Source organism: Marmota marmota, unplaced genomic scaffold, assembly GCF_001458135.2.
Source record: "Marmota marmota marmota unplaced genomic scaffold, marMar, whole genome shotgun sequence".
NCBI lineage: Eukaryota > Metazoa > Chordata > Mammalia > Rodentia > Sciuridae > Marmota > Marmota marmota.
Genome location: NW_026000079.1, coordinates 5,984,732 through 6,001,900, shown reverse-complemented (window position 1 = coordinate 6,001,900; position 17,169 = coordinate 5,984,732). Strand labels below are relative to the sequence as shown.

Genomic DNA, 17,169 nt, shown 5'->3' with positions numbered 1-17,169 from the left:
TAAAAAAAAAAAAAAAAAAAAAAAAGACTAACCCTGATTTTCCATTCTCATGATTATCATTAAAGAGGCATTATTATTATTATCCCATTTTGTGAACAAAGATAGCAAGCAAGATGGTGGCTGGTGTGGTGGTGCACACCTGTTACTCCAGCTACTTGAGAAGCTTAAGGCAGGACAGTCACAAGTTCAAGGCCAATCTGGGCAACTTAGCAAGACCCTGTCTCAAAATTGAAAAAAAAAAAAGGGCCAGGGATATAGCTCAGTGGTAGAATGCCTCTGGGTTCAATCTCCAGGAATACTTGTTTATTTTTTTTAGTTATACATGGACTGAGGATTGAACCAAGTGTCTCACATGTACAAGGCAAGTGCTCTGCCACTGAGCCATAACCCCAGCCCTCTAGTACTACTTAAAATAAACAGTTAAATAAATAAAAGCAAATAAGATGAAGAAGTAATTTGCCTGCAATCTTAATACAAGTGAATAGTGGAACTATTTGGTATGGTTCATGGGATCAAATCCAGGAGCTCTAGCATGCTAGGCAAATGTTTTACCAGTGACCTACATTCCCAATCCCTAGAACTAGAATTTAATTCTATACAATTTTTATTTTTTATAAAAATACCTAAATGTACCTTATTCTTCAGAGCCCACATAACTGCATTTTCCCTTGCTCTTAAATACCTATTCTTATTTATGTCTTCTGATTCCTTTGTCCCAAATCTGTCTCTCTACAGTTCTCTGGTCCTCCAGGTCTCAAAAGTTTTTCTTATGCTCCTCAGCCTATCTCTACCTATTTTCCCTGAAACTACAGACTGACCCAATGAACGTAAGTTGAGCTCTTCTGTGATCTTGGCCTCTCTGAGCAGCTCTTCTTGGGTCAGTGGTCTCTCACAGTGGGGCCCCTTACGCCGCCGGGACTGGCCCTGTCTTTCCTGTACCCGAAGAAATGTTTGTCGTGTATGTTCAGCTGTAGATTGGCGCATGGACTTCCGACCTGGAAAAAGTCAGATGGGAAGAAATCTTTTGAAGTCACGTCTACCTTCTTTGTTTATTTACATATTTTTAAATTTTTTACTTGGATATAATTTCAAACTTACAAAAAAATTGTAAGAACTGTACAAACACCCATGTATCTCCTTAATTTACATTACCTATTGTTAGTATTTTGCCCCATTTTATTCTAATTTCATTCTCTGTGTGTGTTTTCTCTAAATGATCTGAAAATTAAGCTGTACATATCATGGGCTTTATTCCTAAAAATAGTGTGTATTTCCTAAAAAAAAAAAAAAAAGGATTTTTCTTACATGACAGTATGCTTATCAACTTCAGTAAACTTAACACTGATAAAATAATGCATCATCACATTCTAATTTTGTCTATTGAAAATTTCCATACTCACTGTCAGAGCCATCATCCTGTAGTTCAAGTGGCAACAGCGCCTTCTCTTCTCGGGCCTTCTGAGAGCTACCAGCTGGGGTGCTAACCTTTCGAGGTCTCAAGCTCTTTAGAGGCTCCTGGACACAGATTACAATTAGATACCAGAGAACAAAGAGATAAGGAGAAAGATGAGGATCTTAACAGACAAACTAGCATTGTAGAAAATGGGACCAGTGTGGGGAGCACTGGGACCCAATGATGGAGAGAAGAGGGATTATGAAGGTCCAAAAAACCCAAGATTCCTCCTATACCTTATAGGCTTTAGTGACTACTCGGCGCTTCCTTCTTGGCTCTTCTGTTTCTCCATCACTGGATGGTTCATCCCCTTCATCAATATCAAAGTCAGAGTCCACCTCATCCTCTGTGTCTGACTGGTCCCCTTGATACTCATCATCTCCAGATTCCTGAGAACACAATGAGAGTGGCTGGCAATAGACTTATTAATATCCCTTCATAAAAAAGAGAATTTCTGGGGCTGGGGATGTGGTTCAAGTGATAGTGCGCTCACCTAGCATTTGTGAGGAACTGGGTTAGATTCTCAGCACCATATAAAAACAAAATAAAGACATTGTGTTCATCTAAAACTAAAAAATGAATTAAAAAAAAAAAGAACAGAATTCCTTGGGCTGGGGCTGCAGCTCAGTGGTAGAGTGTTTACTTAGCATGTGTGAGGCACTGGGTTCCATCCTCAGCACCACATAAAAAAATAAACAAATAAAATAAAGGCATTCTGCCATCTACGACTAAAAAAAAAAAAAAAAATGTGGTTTGGTCTCTACCTACAAGAGTCTAATAGTCTAGCTGAGCACAGTGGCACACGGCTATAATCCCAGTGGCTTGGGAGGCCAAGGCAGGAAAACCACGAGTTCAAAGCCAGCCTTAGCAATTTAGCGAGGCCCCAAGTAACTTAGTGAGACCCTGTCTCAAAATAAAAAAAAGAAGGGGCTGGGGTTATGGCTCAGTGGTTAAATGCCCCTGGGTTCAATCCCTGGTACCTCTCTTCCCCCCAAAAAATAGTCCCATAGTCCAGTGAAGTACAGGACATCGTCATAATTTTTTTTTTTTGAGAGAGAGAGAATTTTTTTAATATTTATTTTTTAGTTTTCGGTGGACACAACATCTTTGTTTGTATGTGGTGCTGAGGATCGAACCCGGGCCGCACGCATGCCAGGCAAGCGCGCTACTGCTTGAGCCACATCCCCAGCCCATAAAAAAAATATTTTTTGATTACACTAAGTTATTATAGTGAAAGGATATGGATTAAAACCAGCAAAGACAAAAGATGCATAGAGCAGAGTCCAATTTTCCTCTTCCACTAATTCTGCCAGTAACAATGTGTAATAACTTGTACCTAATACTGCCAAACAAAGGGGCTCACCCAGGTTTTGTGTTCAGGATTTTTATTTGGGTGGGGGTCTCTGTCACTGTGTAGCTTCTCAGTTACTCAGATTTTGGCCCCTCCCAATAAAAACATTTTAATACAAAGCAACATTAAGTACCAAATGGCAATACAATGTTATAGATCAAAGAAGACTGGTGGTCCAAATCTAACCTTTAGAGTTCAATCCTTTAAACCAGAGATCAGAACACTTTTTCTGTAAAGGGCCAGATAGGGAATGGGTCAGTTTGGAATAAAACTTGTAGTTTACTGACCCATGAATTTATTTTATTTTTTGTGGATGTTGGGAATTGAACCCAAGGTTTTGCACATGCCAGGCAAGCACCCTACCACTAGGTCACATCCCCTGCCCCTGAACCTTGATTTAGACTATAAAGGATGAAAAGAACTTGAGTCATAGTTTAAAATAGTATTTAGACAGCCAAGAGGGAAGAGGGACTCACAGGCATGTGGAAAGATGGAAAAAGGTTCAGAAGCAGGAATGTACATAGAGTGCTTACAGAATAAAGATTTTTTTTGGGGGGTGGGGGGTACCAGGGATTGAACCCAGAGGTGCTTACACCCTGAGCCACATCCCCAGCTCTTTTTTGTATTTTATTTAGAGACAGGGTCTCTCTCACTGAATTGCTTGGGGTCTTGCTAAATTGCTGAGGCCGACCTAGAACTCAAAATTCTGTTGCAGTACCCTCCCCAAGCTGCTGGGATTATAGGCACATGCCACTGTGCCTGGCAGAATAAGGATTTAGACCCAAGTAAGCCAGGTTTATCTCTGGCAAGAAACCTTAGCTGGTTGCTTTGGCTCTAGCATAACCTCCTTCCAACAGTGATTGCCCTATAAAATTTCAAATTAGGTCTATGGAGAAAATTAAATGTCAAGCTAATAACTATGATTTAAACCTGCAGCTTACTGACTTTTAATCCTCTCCCTCTCCTTACCTATAGCAGTATTGATAATCATTGTTGAAATCAACTAAATTTTCTGAAAAAAAAAAAATGTATTATTCCTCAGGTGTATTGGGATGGAAAAATATTTGGGTATTATTATCAATAATGGGAAGCCACTGAAGATTTAGGGGCGTGTATAAGAGATGTTCCAGAAAGCTCTGAGGGTTAGTTAGATGTGCTGTAAAAGCTAGAAAATCTGAAGTACAGCCTAGGCCTGAGGTGATACAGGTTAAGGCTAGAATGGTAGTCACTCTAGAAAGAAAGGGGGGGAAAGTCACTTAAGGGGAGTCAACTGGGACAAGTGCAGTGACACACACCTATAAAAAATATGTATTATTCCTGTAATCCCAGTGACTCAGGCACTGAAGCAGGAGGATTGCAAGTTCAAGGCCAGCATCAGCAATTTGGGAAGATCCTGTCTCAAAATGAAAAAAAATGTAAAAGGGCTGGGGAAGTGGCTCAGTGGCCCTGGGTTCAACCCCAGTACAAAAGAAATAAAGTGGGGGGGGGGGGGCGACTGGGTTGAAACCACTCAAACATGTGGATCTCCCTTCAATCAGTGATGCAGATTGTTCTTATCTTGATACACAGGTTGCAAAGCAAGCACATAACACAGATGGTTGACACTCTATACCAGCCAGAGTTCAATCCTGCACTGATGACCATCATTTCCTCCAAACTGATGTTTGTGAAAGACAGCCTAGGAACACATTAATCCCCTCAGCTCTTAATCTAGTATTAAGCCATATCACCACAGGGTAGCTCAACTTCCCATTAGAAATGTTTTCATTAAATTATGGATTTACTACCATTCATTTAGCATTTATCAAGAGTCATTGACAGACATGGCTAGTTAAGGCAGTGTTTTTATATCATCTACCAACCCCATTACTTTATTTTTTTTTTTAGAGAGAGAGAGAGAGAGAGAGAGAGAGAGAGAGAATTTTTTAATATTTATTTTTTAGTTCTCGGCGGATACAACATCTTTGTATGTGGTGCTGAGGATCGAACCCGGGCCGCACGCATGCCAAGCGAGCGCGCTACCGCTTGAGCCACATCCCCAGCCCCAACCCCATTACTTTATATATATCTTATATAAGGATGCAATTATAAATTCTCCTTCATGCTGAATAAGGTTGTCTTTCTTGAAGTACTTGTATGCCTCTTTCTTACTAAAAAAAGAAATTCAGACTTTGGCTGCCAGGAAGCTCACAGCTAAATTTAATGTCAATTGCTATTACCATTTTAGCATAGGCTCCTGGTACAATTACTTCTGACCTGTCTCTATTTTTGCTGTTCTTACTTTTTGTTTATATTATAAGCCTCCTTAAATCCTTTTTGGAAGCTTAAAGGGTACATATTAAATAACGACTCGTAAAACGACAGGAATAGGAAAACAGGCCTTGGAGGAGAGATGAGAATGTTCTATTTTAAACTATTTGATTAGTGCTGTATCAGTAATGACTCCCAGTTACTAAGTCCTGGGGATTCTATTTTCTTAATTTCTCTTGAACACTACTGTCCATGTAACATTTTCCCCTCTCTGGTGCTAGGGATCCAACTCAGGGCCTCAGACATGCTAGGAAAGTGCTCTACGAAAGCTATACCCTCTGCCCCTGTCCCATGGTTTCTGTACCGGGGAATGAACCCAGGGGCACTTAATCATATTAAGCCCTTTTATTTTTGAGACAAGAGTCTCACTAAATTGCTTAGCGCCTTGTTGAGGCTGGCCTTGAACTTAGAATCGTCCGGTCGCTCAGATTATAGGCTTGCACAATTACGCCCAATATTTCCATGGTTTCTCTACTTTCACTGCCCCCTTAAGATTATTTTCCTCATTACATAATCATTCCTCACTCCCAGTATTAGGGAACTCAAGGTGCTTTACCACTGAGCCACATCCCCACTCCTTTTTTTTTCTAATTTTTAAAAATTTTTTAGTTGTAGATAGACACAATAACTTTACTCTTATGTGGTACTGAGGATTGATCCCAGTGCCTCACACACGCTAGGCAGGCACTCTACCACTTAGCTACAACCTCAGTACCCCCAGCCCTTATTGAGATAGGGCCTCACTAAATTGCTAAGGCTGGCTTTTTTTTTTTTTGGTATCAGGATTGAACTCAGGGGCACCTGACCATTGAGCCACATGCCCAGCCCTATTGTGTATTTTATTTAGAGACAGAGTCTGAGTTGCTTAGCACCTCGCTTTTGCTGAGGCTGGCTTTGAACTCGCCATCCTCCTGCCTCAGCTTCCCAAACTGCTGGGATTACAGGAGTGTGCCACTGTGCCTGGCTCTAAGGCTGGCTTTGAACTTGTGATTCTCCTGCCTCAGTCTTCAGAGCCACTTAGATTACAGGTGTGCATTTATAGAACTTTAATGACTCTTCTCAGTCCTCCAAGTAAAGAGCAAACTCCTTAACACAGCTCACAAGGCCCTACATAATCTGACCCAGGCCTTATTAATTACTATTCTACCCTTTAGCATTACTAATTACTATTCTCGGGCTGGGGATGTGGCTCAAGCGGTAGCGCGCTCGCCTGGCATGCCTGCGGCCCGGGTTCGATCCTCAGCACCACATACAAACAAAGATGTTGTGTCCGCCGAAAACTGAAAAATAAAAAAAATTCTCTCTCTCTCTCTCTTAAAAAAAAAATAATAATAATTACTATTTTCCTGGAAAATGAAAGTAGAACTTACCAGGATCTCCATACCTTTATACATTCTACCCCACTTCTTTCTGTGGACAACCCCACTGTCCCCACTCCCACACTTCTTATCCAGCCAAGGCCTACTTCTAGACTGTTTTCAGCTGAAACATCATCTCCTTGGGGATGTCTATCCCCACCAAGACCCTGGCACCTACAAGTTATTACAGCATCCTATGCTTACCTCTTGTTTCAGTCCTTATCACGTGGTATTTTAATTGGCTGTGAAGCTAGTCAATTCCCCCACTGGGGTCTGCGATATTTAACAGATCACCAGGGTTTCTGGCATGCTAGGCAAGTGCTCTTTTTTTTGGTGGGGGCATTTTACCATTGAGCTACATTCCCAATCCTTTTTACCTTTTTATTTTTAGACAGAGTCTAACTAAGTTGCTTAGGACCTGGCTAAATTGCTGAAGATAGCCTTCAACTTGTGATCCCCCTGCCTCAGCCTCTTGGGATTATAGGCATGTGCCACCACTACACCCTAATTGGCAAGTGCTCTACCACTAAGGCATACTCCCAACCCCAGGACAGTTTTTATTTATGTATGTATGTGACTGTGTATGTATTTGGGAATGAACCCAGGGGTACTCTATCCTTGAGGTATTCCTAGCAGCCCTTCCCACTTTATTTTTTGGTACCAGGGATTAAACTCATGGGTGCTTATCCATTGAGCCACATCCCCAGCCCCTTTTTAAAAAAATACATATTTTTAGCTGTATATGGACACAATACCTTTTATTTATTTAATTTTATGTGGTGCTAAGGATAGAACCCAGTGCCTCACAAGTGCTCTGGATTCGCTCTACCACTGAGCTACAATCCCAGACCCCTTTTTATATATTTTATTTAGAGAGGGGTCTTCCTGAGTTGCTTAGGGCCTCGCTAAATCGTTGAAGTTAGTTTTGAACTTGTGATCCTCCTGCTTCAGCCCCACCGTCTGGCTCTTCAGCCCTTTTTATTTTGAGAAGGGTCTCGCAAAGTTGCAGAGGTTGGTCTCAAACTTGAGATCCTCCTGCCTCAATCTTCCGAGTCTGTGTGCCATTGTGCTTGGGCCGGTTGAATTGTTTAATACTGTCTCCCTAGAGCCTAAGACACCCTATGGCACGCTCTAGATGCTTGACACATATTTAATGATTAGAAAGATTTGGTCAATATATTTAACAAGTGTCAGCCCAGTCCAGACACTGATCTAGGCACTGTATGTATAACGGGGAACAAATCTAACTTTATAAAGTTTACAATCTAACGGAAAAGCAAAAACAAGTAAGCAAACCAAATCAAGTTTCAAATTTAAAATATGTTCTACTAAGGAAATGAAGAGGGACTCTTTTAGGATAGGTAAGGAAGGGTCATCTAAGAAAACATTTCCATAGAGACTTGAAAGCTGAAGAGGGGGTTATCGAGCCCGGCCCCTTTCCGGGGTCCCTCCCGGTCCGTCGGGCAGTGCACACTAGGGGCCTAACCTCGACGCGCCTGGGGTTCTCGACGTCCCAGTGCGCCCAGGCGCCACGACCGCGGGACGCCTGCGGAGGCCTCCTCCGTCCCGGACCCACCCCCGCGTCGAGGGCTGGCCTTTCTAGGCCTCCTTGACCCCGCCCCGCGCCCGCGTTTCCACCAGCTCTCAGGGGTCCTCTGGGTTCCCCGCCCCCTCCTCCTTTGTCCGGGGTCCCTTAGCTTCCTCCCTTCCCAGTTCCTAGGCCCGGCTCTTGCCTCAGTGAAACCTCCGTAAGTCGTCTGGTAGAACTCATCTTCTTCCTCTGCCTCCAGAAGCCCAGAAAGCCTGTTCCCAGCGGTCTTCCGGGGGGCCCGGCCCCCAGCCAAACTCATGTCGCCTAGCGAGACTGCGCGGCCACAAGGGCCCGCTCACTCAGCTCAGTTCCTGGAGCTCGGCGCTCGACACTACTACCTGCGGGCGGCCGCCCACGACGGAAGTCGGGCGTCTGCAGGCAGATGCAGCAGAGCGTCGAGTGCACCCCCCCCCCCCCCCCCCCCCCCCCCCCCCCCCCCCCCCCCCCCCCCCCCCCCCCCCCCCCCCCCCCCCCCCCCCCCCCCCCCCCCCCCCCCCCCCCCCCCCCCCCCCCCCCCCCCCCCCCCCCCCCCCCCCCCCCCCCCCCCCCCCCCCCCCCCCCCCCCCCCCCCCCCCCCCCCCCCCCCCCCCCCCCCCCCCCCCCCCCCCCCCCCCCCCCCCCCCCCCCCCCCCCCCCCCCCCCCCCCCCCCCCCCCCCCCCCCCCCCCCCCCCCCCCCCCCCCCCCCCCCCCCCCCCCCCCCCCCCCCCCCCCCCCCCCCCCCCCCCCCCCCCCCCCCCCCCCCCCCCCCCCCCCCCCCCCCCCCCCCCCCCCCCCCCCCCCCCCCCCCCCCCCCCCCCCCCCCCCCCCCCCCCCCCCCCCCCCCCCCCCCCCCCCCCCCCCCCCCCCCCCCCCCCCCCCCCCCCCCCCCCCCCCCCCCCCCCCCCCCCCCCCCCCCCCCCCCCCCCCCCCCCCCCCCCCCCCCCCCCCCCCCCCCCCCCCCCCCCCCCCCCCCCCCCCCCCCCCCCCCCCCCCCCCCCCCCCCCCCCCCCCCCCCCCCCCCCCCCCCCCCCCCCCCCCCCCCCCCCCCCCCCCCCCCCCCCCCCCCCCCCCCCCCCCCCCCCCCCCCCCCCCCCCCCCCCCCCCCCCCCNCCTCAGTCCCGCCTCTAAACCATTTTTACTCATCAGCTCCACCCACTCTAGCGAAGAGCTTCCAAGGCCTCTGACCTGGCTTGCTTAGTGACACCAGGACCCTCGCTACCCTACGTCTAGTTTGTTGTTGTTGTTTTTGTACCGGGGATTGAACCCTCCAGCGCGCCCCCCTCTTTTTTTTAAATTTTATTTTTGATTTTAAGAGGTCGGTCTTCCTCTGCTGCAGCCCGTTGTTCATTTTGCCAGTTGGAATCTTTATAAAAACTCAAGACTTTGTCACTCCTCTCTTTGAAAAATTTTAATGTCTCCCCATCATCTACAGGATAAGCAGAAAGCACAGTATTATGGTTCAGTACACAGCCTTAGAACTAGACAGACCAGTTTGCGTCTGAGCTGGAAGGTTTTCTACCTATGTGACTGTACAAATAGTTTTACTTCTCTGAATATGTTTTCTCATCTGCAAAATGAGACTGTTACTGTGTGAGTGAGAATTAACAGACCACCACACTTATCGAGCCAAACTGAAAGGGGAAAAAAAAAGTCCTTTAAATCAGAAAGTCAGGTAAGCGACTGGGAACAGGTGTCGCCTCTAGAACTCGCAGCACTTGAATTTTGGAAGCATAGAGTTTATAAAGGGAAAAACCACAAGGACAGTTGAGCCAGATGTACGTGGGAAAGACCTTGTTGAGACAGATATTTTGATTACATGTGAGAATTGGTTTTTTTAAATATTTATTTTTTTAGTTGTAGTTGGACACAATACCTTTATTTCACTTATTTATTTTTATGTGGTGCTGAGGATCGAACCCAGGGTCTTGCACGTGCGAGGTGAGCGCTCTACCCCTGAGCCACAACCCCAGCCGGAGAATTGTTTTGATTATACATTTCATAGTTATTTTTGTTATACGTCAGGGCCGTGGGAAGATACTAATGTATTGTTAACATAGATACAGCTGTCAGGAGGCTGAAAAGAAAACATTTTAAGCAAGCATAAAATGGAGTAAGGTCAGAATAAAATGGCATTACTGTGGTTCTTTTGCATTTCAGGACTAATAATAATATCTACCTTTTAAAGATTATTGAAAAGATTAAGAGATATAATCCTTGTAAAGTCTTTAGCACGGTGTTTAGTAAAGACATAATAAACGTTTCGTAGAAGATTACTATTAGCATGACATTTAAGATCCTTCATAATTTAGCCTCTCCCTGTCTTTCTAACCTCACCTCCTGCCTCATCATCCTATTTAAGCATTATTTCCCTATCACCCAATTCTCTGTCATCCCTGGATGATGACCTAGAGGTTTTTCTCCTAGAAATCCTTTCCTTTTTGTCTGGCATAATTTTAATTTTATAGTAGAGTGAAGTCTTCCTGAACACTCATTCCTCTCTTTCCAGGCAGTTTCCATAGCCGTGGAAATCATGCCTCCTAGGGAAGGCATGATTTTGGAATTGTTTCAATCTCAAATAGACTGTGGTATTTATCAAGACACTGTGTCACTTCTGTTCTCATTTTTTATTCTGAATATATGAAACCATAGCACTTGTATGCCTCTATGATGGCACCTATTTCATTTTATTCTAATGACTTATGTATCTATCCCCCTTATTAGTCTGTGATCTTTTTGAGGGCAGTGGCTTTATCTTCATCTGTATACTAGGGACTCTCTTAGTACATGGGCTATATGATATAGCTGGGACTAAATTATGTTACTTGAATGAATTGATCAATGAATGAATGAATGAATGAATAAGGTACCCATTCTTCCCCTACCATGGGGTCTTGCCAGGTTTCTCAGGTTGGCCTCAAATTTGCAGTCCTCCTGCCTCAGCCTCTCAAATAGCTGGAATTACAAGCATTATCTACCATGCCTGTCTGGTACCCATCCTCCTATTCTTGCCCTTGCCAGTTCCCAGGCCCTTTATTCTGATCTAAAAAGCTGGTATAAGACTTGAAGGACTTTTTTTGGGTGTGGTACTAGGGCTTTGTGCATCACAGTCAAATGTTCTACCACTGAGCTATGTATCCTTAGCCCCCCAAAAGATGATTTAATGAAGCTGTGGGTGTATACTCAGATGTGTTCAAGTCTGAATATGTGGACATGTTTTGAGGTCACCAAATTGCCTTCCTTCCCAGAGTATGTATTGGTGAACTCCCTTTTTCATTTCCTTAGGGGCACCAAGCCAACATGTACTGTTCTGCCTCTGCTTCCACACCCTGCCACATCATGTCACCCCAGTTCTGCTATGCCAGGAATGTTACTAGAGGAGAATGGCTCTATGACTCATGGGGCACCCAGGGGTTAAGTGGGAAGGGGGACAGAAACAAGATTGAGGGGTACAAGTTGGAAAATACCTGCCTTTTCAACATTCCTAACTTGACTTTTGGATTTTACGTTCATTCAGTCACTTATTAGGACATTTAGTAAACATTTATTAGGCACTTACTCTGTACCAGGCACTAGTCTAGATGCTTGAGATATAAAAATGGATAAGATGTAGTCTTTGACCTGAAAAGTTAAGTCTCATAAGGGAGTCAAACAGGTAAGCAGACTGACATAACAAGGTGGCAGGTGAAATAGTAATCTTCTGGCAAAAAAGGTAGGAATAAAGATCTCTAAGAATCTATAAATTAGAGATTTCTTCTTTCAGGTGGGCTTAAATCAAATTCATAGATCAACTCTCAGAGATAAGATTCCTGTTTAACTGTCTTTGTTCATTCAGGAATTTATTGGTTTATTTCTAAACAGCTTTACCTCTACACTGAGGTTTATTTTGGGGGGTGGAGTGGGGTGGGGGGTGTTTTTGTTTTTTTGCGGTGCTGGGTTTGGAACCCAGGACCTGGCACATACCAGGTTAAGTCCTCTACCAACTGAACTATACCTTATCCCACACCAGTTGGTTCTTAAAGTAACTCAGGAAATGGAAGTAAATGCATGTCTTTTCTGAAAACAAGGATAATTTATTCAATTGATATATTTTTTTTCTTAAATACTTTTTCTGTTTGATATTTGTTTACTGCATACCTGTGAGTCAAATCCTGTGTCCAAGCTGTCTAGTTGTATGTTTAGTTGGGTGGAGAGTATAGGTATAGGCCATCTTAAAATACTTCAGTACTAAACAGTATTGAATAGTAATCCCAATCGGTTGATGTTTGTTTACCTTCAGTACCTAGAAGACAAATAATCCAGCAGGTGGCAGCAAGAAAACAAGTATTTTATATCTCGATGAAGCTGATGTAAATGAGTAAAGGATAGTCTTTGGACGTTCCTGTCCTATGTTCCCTTTGGAGGACCCACAAGACATTGGGGGCTACAAAACTTGAGGATTTTCCCATTCCTCTTCATTTATTCATTCCACAACGAGTTGCTGAGCAATACTCCGTTCAAAGTCACGGGTCAAAAGAGTGAACCAAACATCCCTTGCTCTCCAGGGGCTTGGTGTGATCAGGTCTTCAGCTCACCACCAGGGTCCACACCCTCCAGGGTTTTTTGTTAAAGCGGAGCAGTTAATTCAATTAGAATTAGACTAGATTAGGAGGGGGGGGGGATTTTGGTATATCGAATGTCCTTTGGGGCATACCTAATTGAAAGTTGGAGGCTAAAGACTTTGGATCACGGGAAGCTTTGTGATTCGGTCTCATCACCTTCCGTGTTTTTTTCTTTTCTTTTTCTTTTTCTCTATTTACAGGTCTTCAATGATTCATTCACCAATATTTACTGAACTCCGACACTGTGCCCAACTTTGAGTTGGACGCAAACAAAACAGATCTATTTCTAACGTCTTTCGGAGGAAGGTAAGACATATATTAAACAAGGTCGTAAAACCGAAAAAGGGCTGGGAAGAGTTCTTGGTGGCATGTGATGTTTAGTATATTCGACGGCTTAACGTCTCTGACTTGGTGCCAGCGCTTCCGCTGTTCTTTACTGGGCTGTGAACTTGAGAGGGACGGCCCAAGCTGACTTTTTCAGAGTTTACAGCACGCAAAACCCAAGTCCTTTCAAAGAGCCGCTTCAAAGTTGACTTACCGAGCCACTGTAGGGACGGTCCGCCGCCTAGCTGCTCGCCAGTCTTCTACTCCTGGATTTGTTAGGGTGTGAGGAACACTCCTCACGTGACCATCAGCAGCCTTCCGATTGGTTTTGTTTCCCCTCCCATTCAGTGGGTGGAACCCTGAGGCAGCAGGTCGGGCGCATGCGCACAGCCTCTTCCCACCCCCCTTGGCCATCTAGGAGTGGAGCCCTGCGGTTGGGCGATAAACAGGCTGCGGCTAGGGAGGAGGGAAGGGGGGGGGCGTTCTCGCCTCTGGGACTGCTTTTGGAAGTAAATGCCTTATTTTCCTTTTGGGTGAGGTTAGGTCCGGACGCGGGGTCCAGGCCTCCGGCTTGAGCCTACTCCTTTGTGAGAGCAGAAAATCGCTCCTGTGGAGAGCGATTAAAGTTGCGGAGGGGACAGCGAGCCGGGAGTTCTTCCCCATGGCCGGCGAATGGTTCGGCCCTGAACTGGTCCAAGAGCTAGCCGGACGCGTCTGAGAGAGGCCCCAGAGGGGGCGGGAGGGCGGTCCGCAAAACGTGAGTTCTGTGGAGAGACGTGGGGAAGATTCGATTCCGAGAAGAGGAAGAGCCCGACTGAAGGAGCGAGGCCGCTGAGGGGGAGGGGGCTGCCAAGATGGCGTCGGCCTCCTCCGGGCAGTCGGCGGTCGGATTTTCATCCTTTGATCCCGGGGTCCCTTTGAGTAACTCGGCCTCAGGTAAGCCAGGCGGGGCGTGGGCGGAGTGGTGGTGCGGACTGTGCGGTCGGAGGTAGAGCGAGACTCGGCCGGGCACCTGTAGCCGGAAGGTCCGAGGGGTTCCGGGAAGGTCCGAAGCCTGGCTCTCAGTAGGGGTTTCTGAGTGGGCAGGGAGTCCGCGAAAAGGGTGAGCTTAACCGAGAGGAGGGAAGCTGTCCACCATGGTGACTGTCCCAGAGATCGAGTGGGGGGCTTCCAGGCGGAGGGGTGGATACGGAAGGTGGGGGTAGGCAGGAAACTCTGGGAGGCTTAACGAGAGGAGTCGGTGTGCGAGGCAGGTGGAGCCCTCGTCGATTGTGCAGTTAGTTGGGTCAGAACGTTGAAGAGACGTGGGGCTTGGACGCCGCCGCGTCTCAGGACCCTTGGAGTCGGCGGAGTCGGAGGCTGGGTTTGTTGGGAGTGGGAGTTCCTGGAGCGGTCTTCGACTCCCCTTGGTGCGTCATTGCTTCTCGCTGCTCCCCGCCCCCGCCCGCGCAGACACGCGCACATATTTTCCCAAACTCCCTCCGTGACTTCCATCCCTGGCCTGCCCTACTCTGGGAAGGAATTAGAAGTTTTGAAGAGAACCTAAATAATGTGGAGAATTCGTGTCAAAAGATCCTGAAAACAGACGGAGAAGATGAAATGGAGTCTTGAATTCCAGTAGAGCCTGAGGGAAGGGATGTTTGGAGTTGGGCCCGGGAAGGAAAGAAAAGTGGGGGATGGCTCTAAGTGCTATGGGGGACTATTACATAATGGGAAGAGACTGGAGGGATGCTGGATGCATCCGGAAATTGGAGAACGGAACCCAGCGATACAGAGAGTAGTTAGAAACTAATGAAGATTAAGAGAGCTGAGAACGCCTAGAAGAAACAGATTGTGTGTAGGAGGGAAAATGTGTGTATGGGGGGGTGAGTCAGAAACCGTTCTGGAACTTCTATTAGAAATGTCTCATATCCCAGATGACTGTTGCCTCTACACTGTGAACAGGAGAGGCTTGGATGTTGGATGCTTTAGTTGAGATTTTGTTGACATTATCTTAGGCCTGGAATTGCATCCTTGCTGTTTTGAATCTGCTAAATAGAGGGTTCCACCTTAAACATTCCAGCTAAAATGAGAGAATATGTAGTCACAGTTACCTTGTAAGATGCAGTTTTATTTATGTATATCTATTTTTAGTGTTGTGTTTTGTTTTGTGTGTGGCATGAGCCAAGGGGCATTTTTATCACCCAGCTACATATTAAGCCTTTTTAATTTATTTTTTTTTTATTTTGGATTTTTTTTGGGGGGAGTCTTATTTTGGAGATTGAACTGGGGGGGGGGGGCACTCAACCACTGAGCCACATCCCCAGCCCTATTTTGTATTTTATTTTTAGAGACAGGGTCTCAGTGAGTTAGCTTTTTGCTTTTTTGCTTGAGGCTGGCTTTGAACTCACCATCCTCCTGCCTCAGCCTCCCCAGTTTCTGTGCCCCATGGTGCCCATCTTGCTTATCTGTCTGTCTGTCTGTCTATCTATCTATCTATTTTTTGGAGCCTCCCAAGCTTTGTCTTGGGAGGCTAAGGCAGGAGGATCACAAGTTTGAGGCCAGCACTTGCCTAGCATGGGTTCTGGGGCATGAACCTATGGTTGTTTTACCACTGAACTACATCCCCAGCTTTTTTTTTTTTAAGTTGTAGTTGGACACAGTACCTTTGTTTTATTCATTTATTTTTATGTGGTACTCAGGTTCAAACCCAGGGCCTCACACATGCTAGGAGAGTGCTTTACCACTGAGCCACAACCCCAGTCCCCATCCCCCATCCCCAGCCTTTTAAATTTTTGAGACAGGGTCTCAGTAAATTGCTTAGGGCCTTGCTAAATCACTGAGGCTGGCCTCTAACTTGCAATCCTTCTATCTCAGCCTACCAAGTAGGTGTAATTACAGGCATATACCACTGTGCCAAGATCTATTCTTAGTTTTTTGAAAAGTGATTTTTGCTTTTCCTGTAAAAGCATTAGAGGACCAGAACAAGTCATATAGCATTCTAAATGTGAAAAGAATAAAGCAAAGTCCAAGGATTTGTTTTTTAGTATTGGGAGTTAACCCAGGACACTTTATCACTGAGCTGCATCCCCAGCCCTTTTTATTTTTATTTTTTTAATTTATTATTGTTTTAAAATCACACAATACCTTTATTTTATTTATTTTTATGTGGTGCTAAGGATCGAACCCAGTGCCTCACATGTGCTAGACATGTGCTCTACCACTGAGTCACAACCCCAGCCCCCCTTTTTATTTTTATCTCCCTTAGTTGCAGAAGCTCATCTTGAACTTGCTATGGTCCTGTCTCAGCCTCCTGAGTCTCTGGACAGGCATGCACCACTAGGCCCAGCTTTTTGTTGCTGTTTTTAATATATAGTAGTTCCTTAATATAAAAACCTTCTCCCCATACTCTCCAAATCAGAAAGAGGAATGATTGAATGTGTTTTTTAAGCAAACTTCTCAACTATCAAGTAGGTAGTCTTTGTTAGAAGCTTAATAGTAAGAGCAGCGTGTTTATATTCCAGGTTTCAATTTGGCATCATCTCATAGAAGTACCTTCCCAGGTAGACAGATTCTGGAGTAACAAGAAAATATTTGTCATTTTTTGATAAATCATCTCTCTTTTGCATTTCTACTCCTAGTTAATTCTAATATCTATTTTAATTATTATGATTTGATATTTTTATAGGTTTTTGTTTTCTGACAGATCTTAGGGCTAGCAGCTAATATTACAGATTGTATAAATGCTCTTCAGTTTTCTCCAGAAAGTCAACTATTAGGCTCAATTGACTTTATACTTGCTTGATTTTACTGTTTTCATATGTGAAGTCAAGGTTCAAAAATGTCTTAAGTTAAAAATAGTCACAGATTATGGGCTGGGGTTATGGCTCAGTGGTAGAGCACTTGCCTAGCATGTGTGAGGCCCTGGGTTTGATCCTCAGCACCACGTAAAAATAAAGTATTGTGTCCAACTACAACTAAAAAGTAAATATTAAAAAAAAAGTCACAGATTAGAGATTACTTTTTGGACTCCCCCCACCCCTTTTCTTCCCAGTACTGGGGAGCAAAACCATGGTTCTCTACAACTGAGGTACAACCCCAGCCTTTCTTATTTTTTATTTTGAGGTGGTCTTGCTAAGTTTTGAGGCTGGCCTCAAACTTGCTGTCCTCTTGCCTTAAGACACCCAAAATCCTGGGATTAAGGCTAGTCCCAAGTAGGATCACT

The 17,169-nt window shown here is 45.7% G+C and overlaps 2 protein-coding genes across 3 annotated transcripts in view; one reads left to right on the top strand and one right to left on the bottom strand.

The window, feature by feature from the left end:
• Vps72 (vacuolar protein sorting 72 homolog) overlaps positions 1-8,408 on the bottom strand; it is a 13,142-nt gene extending 4,734 nt beyond the window's left edge. The window contains exons 1-4 of the mRNA XM_015502947.2: positions 8,206-8,408; positions 1,690-1,842; positions 1,401-1,515; positions 819-995 (exon numbers count right to left, since the gene is read on the bottom strand). Coding sequence (XP_015358433.1) covers positions 819-995; positions 1,401-1,515; positions 1,690-1,842; positions 8,206-8,322 — 562 coding nt within the window. The 5' untranslated portion in view covers positions 8,323-8,408. The remainder of the gene's footprint in view (positions 1-818; positions 996-1,400; positions 1,516-1,689; positions 1,843-8,205) is intronic.
• Positions 8,409-13,386: 4,978 nt separating this feature from the next.
• Pip5k1a (phosphatidylinositol-4-phosphate 5-kinase type 1 alpha) overlaps positions 13,387-17,169 on the top strand; it is a 46,054-nt gene continuing 42,271 nt past the window's right edge. For both annotated transcript variants that reach the window (XM_015502946.2, XM_015502945.2), the window contains exon 1: positions 13,387-13,901. In XM_015502946.2, the coding sequence (XP_015358432.1) occupies positions 13,820-13,901 (82 nt within the window). In that variant the 5' untranslated portion in view covers positions 13,387-13,819. The remainder of the gene's footprint in view (positions 13,902-17,169) is intronic.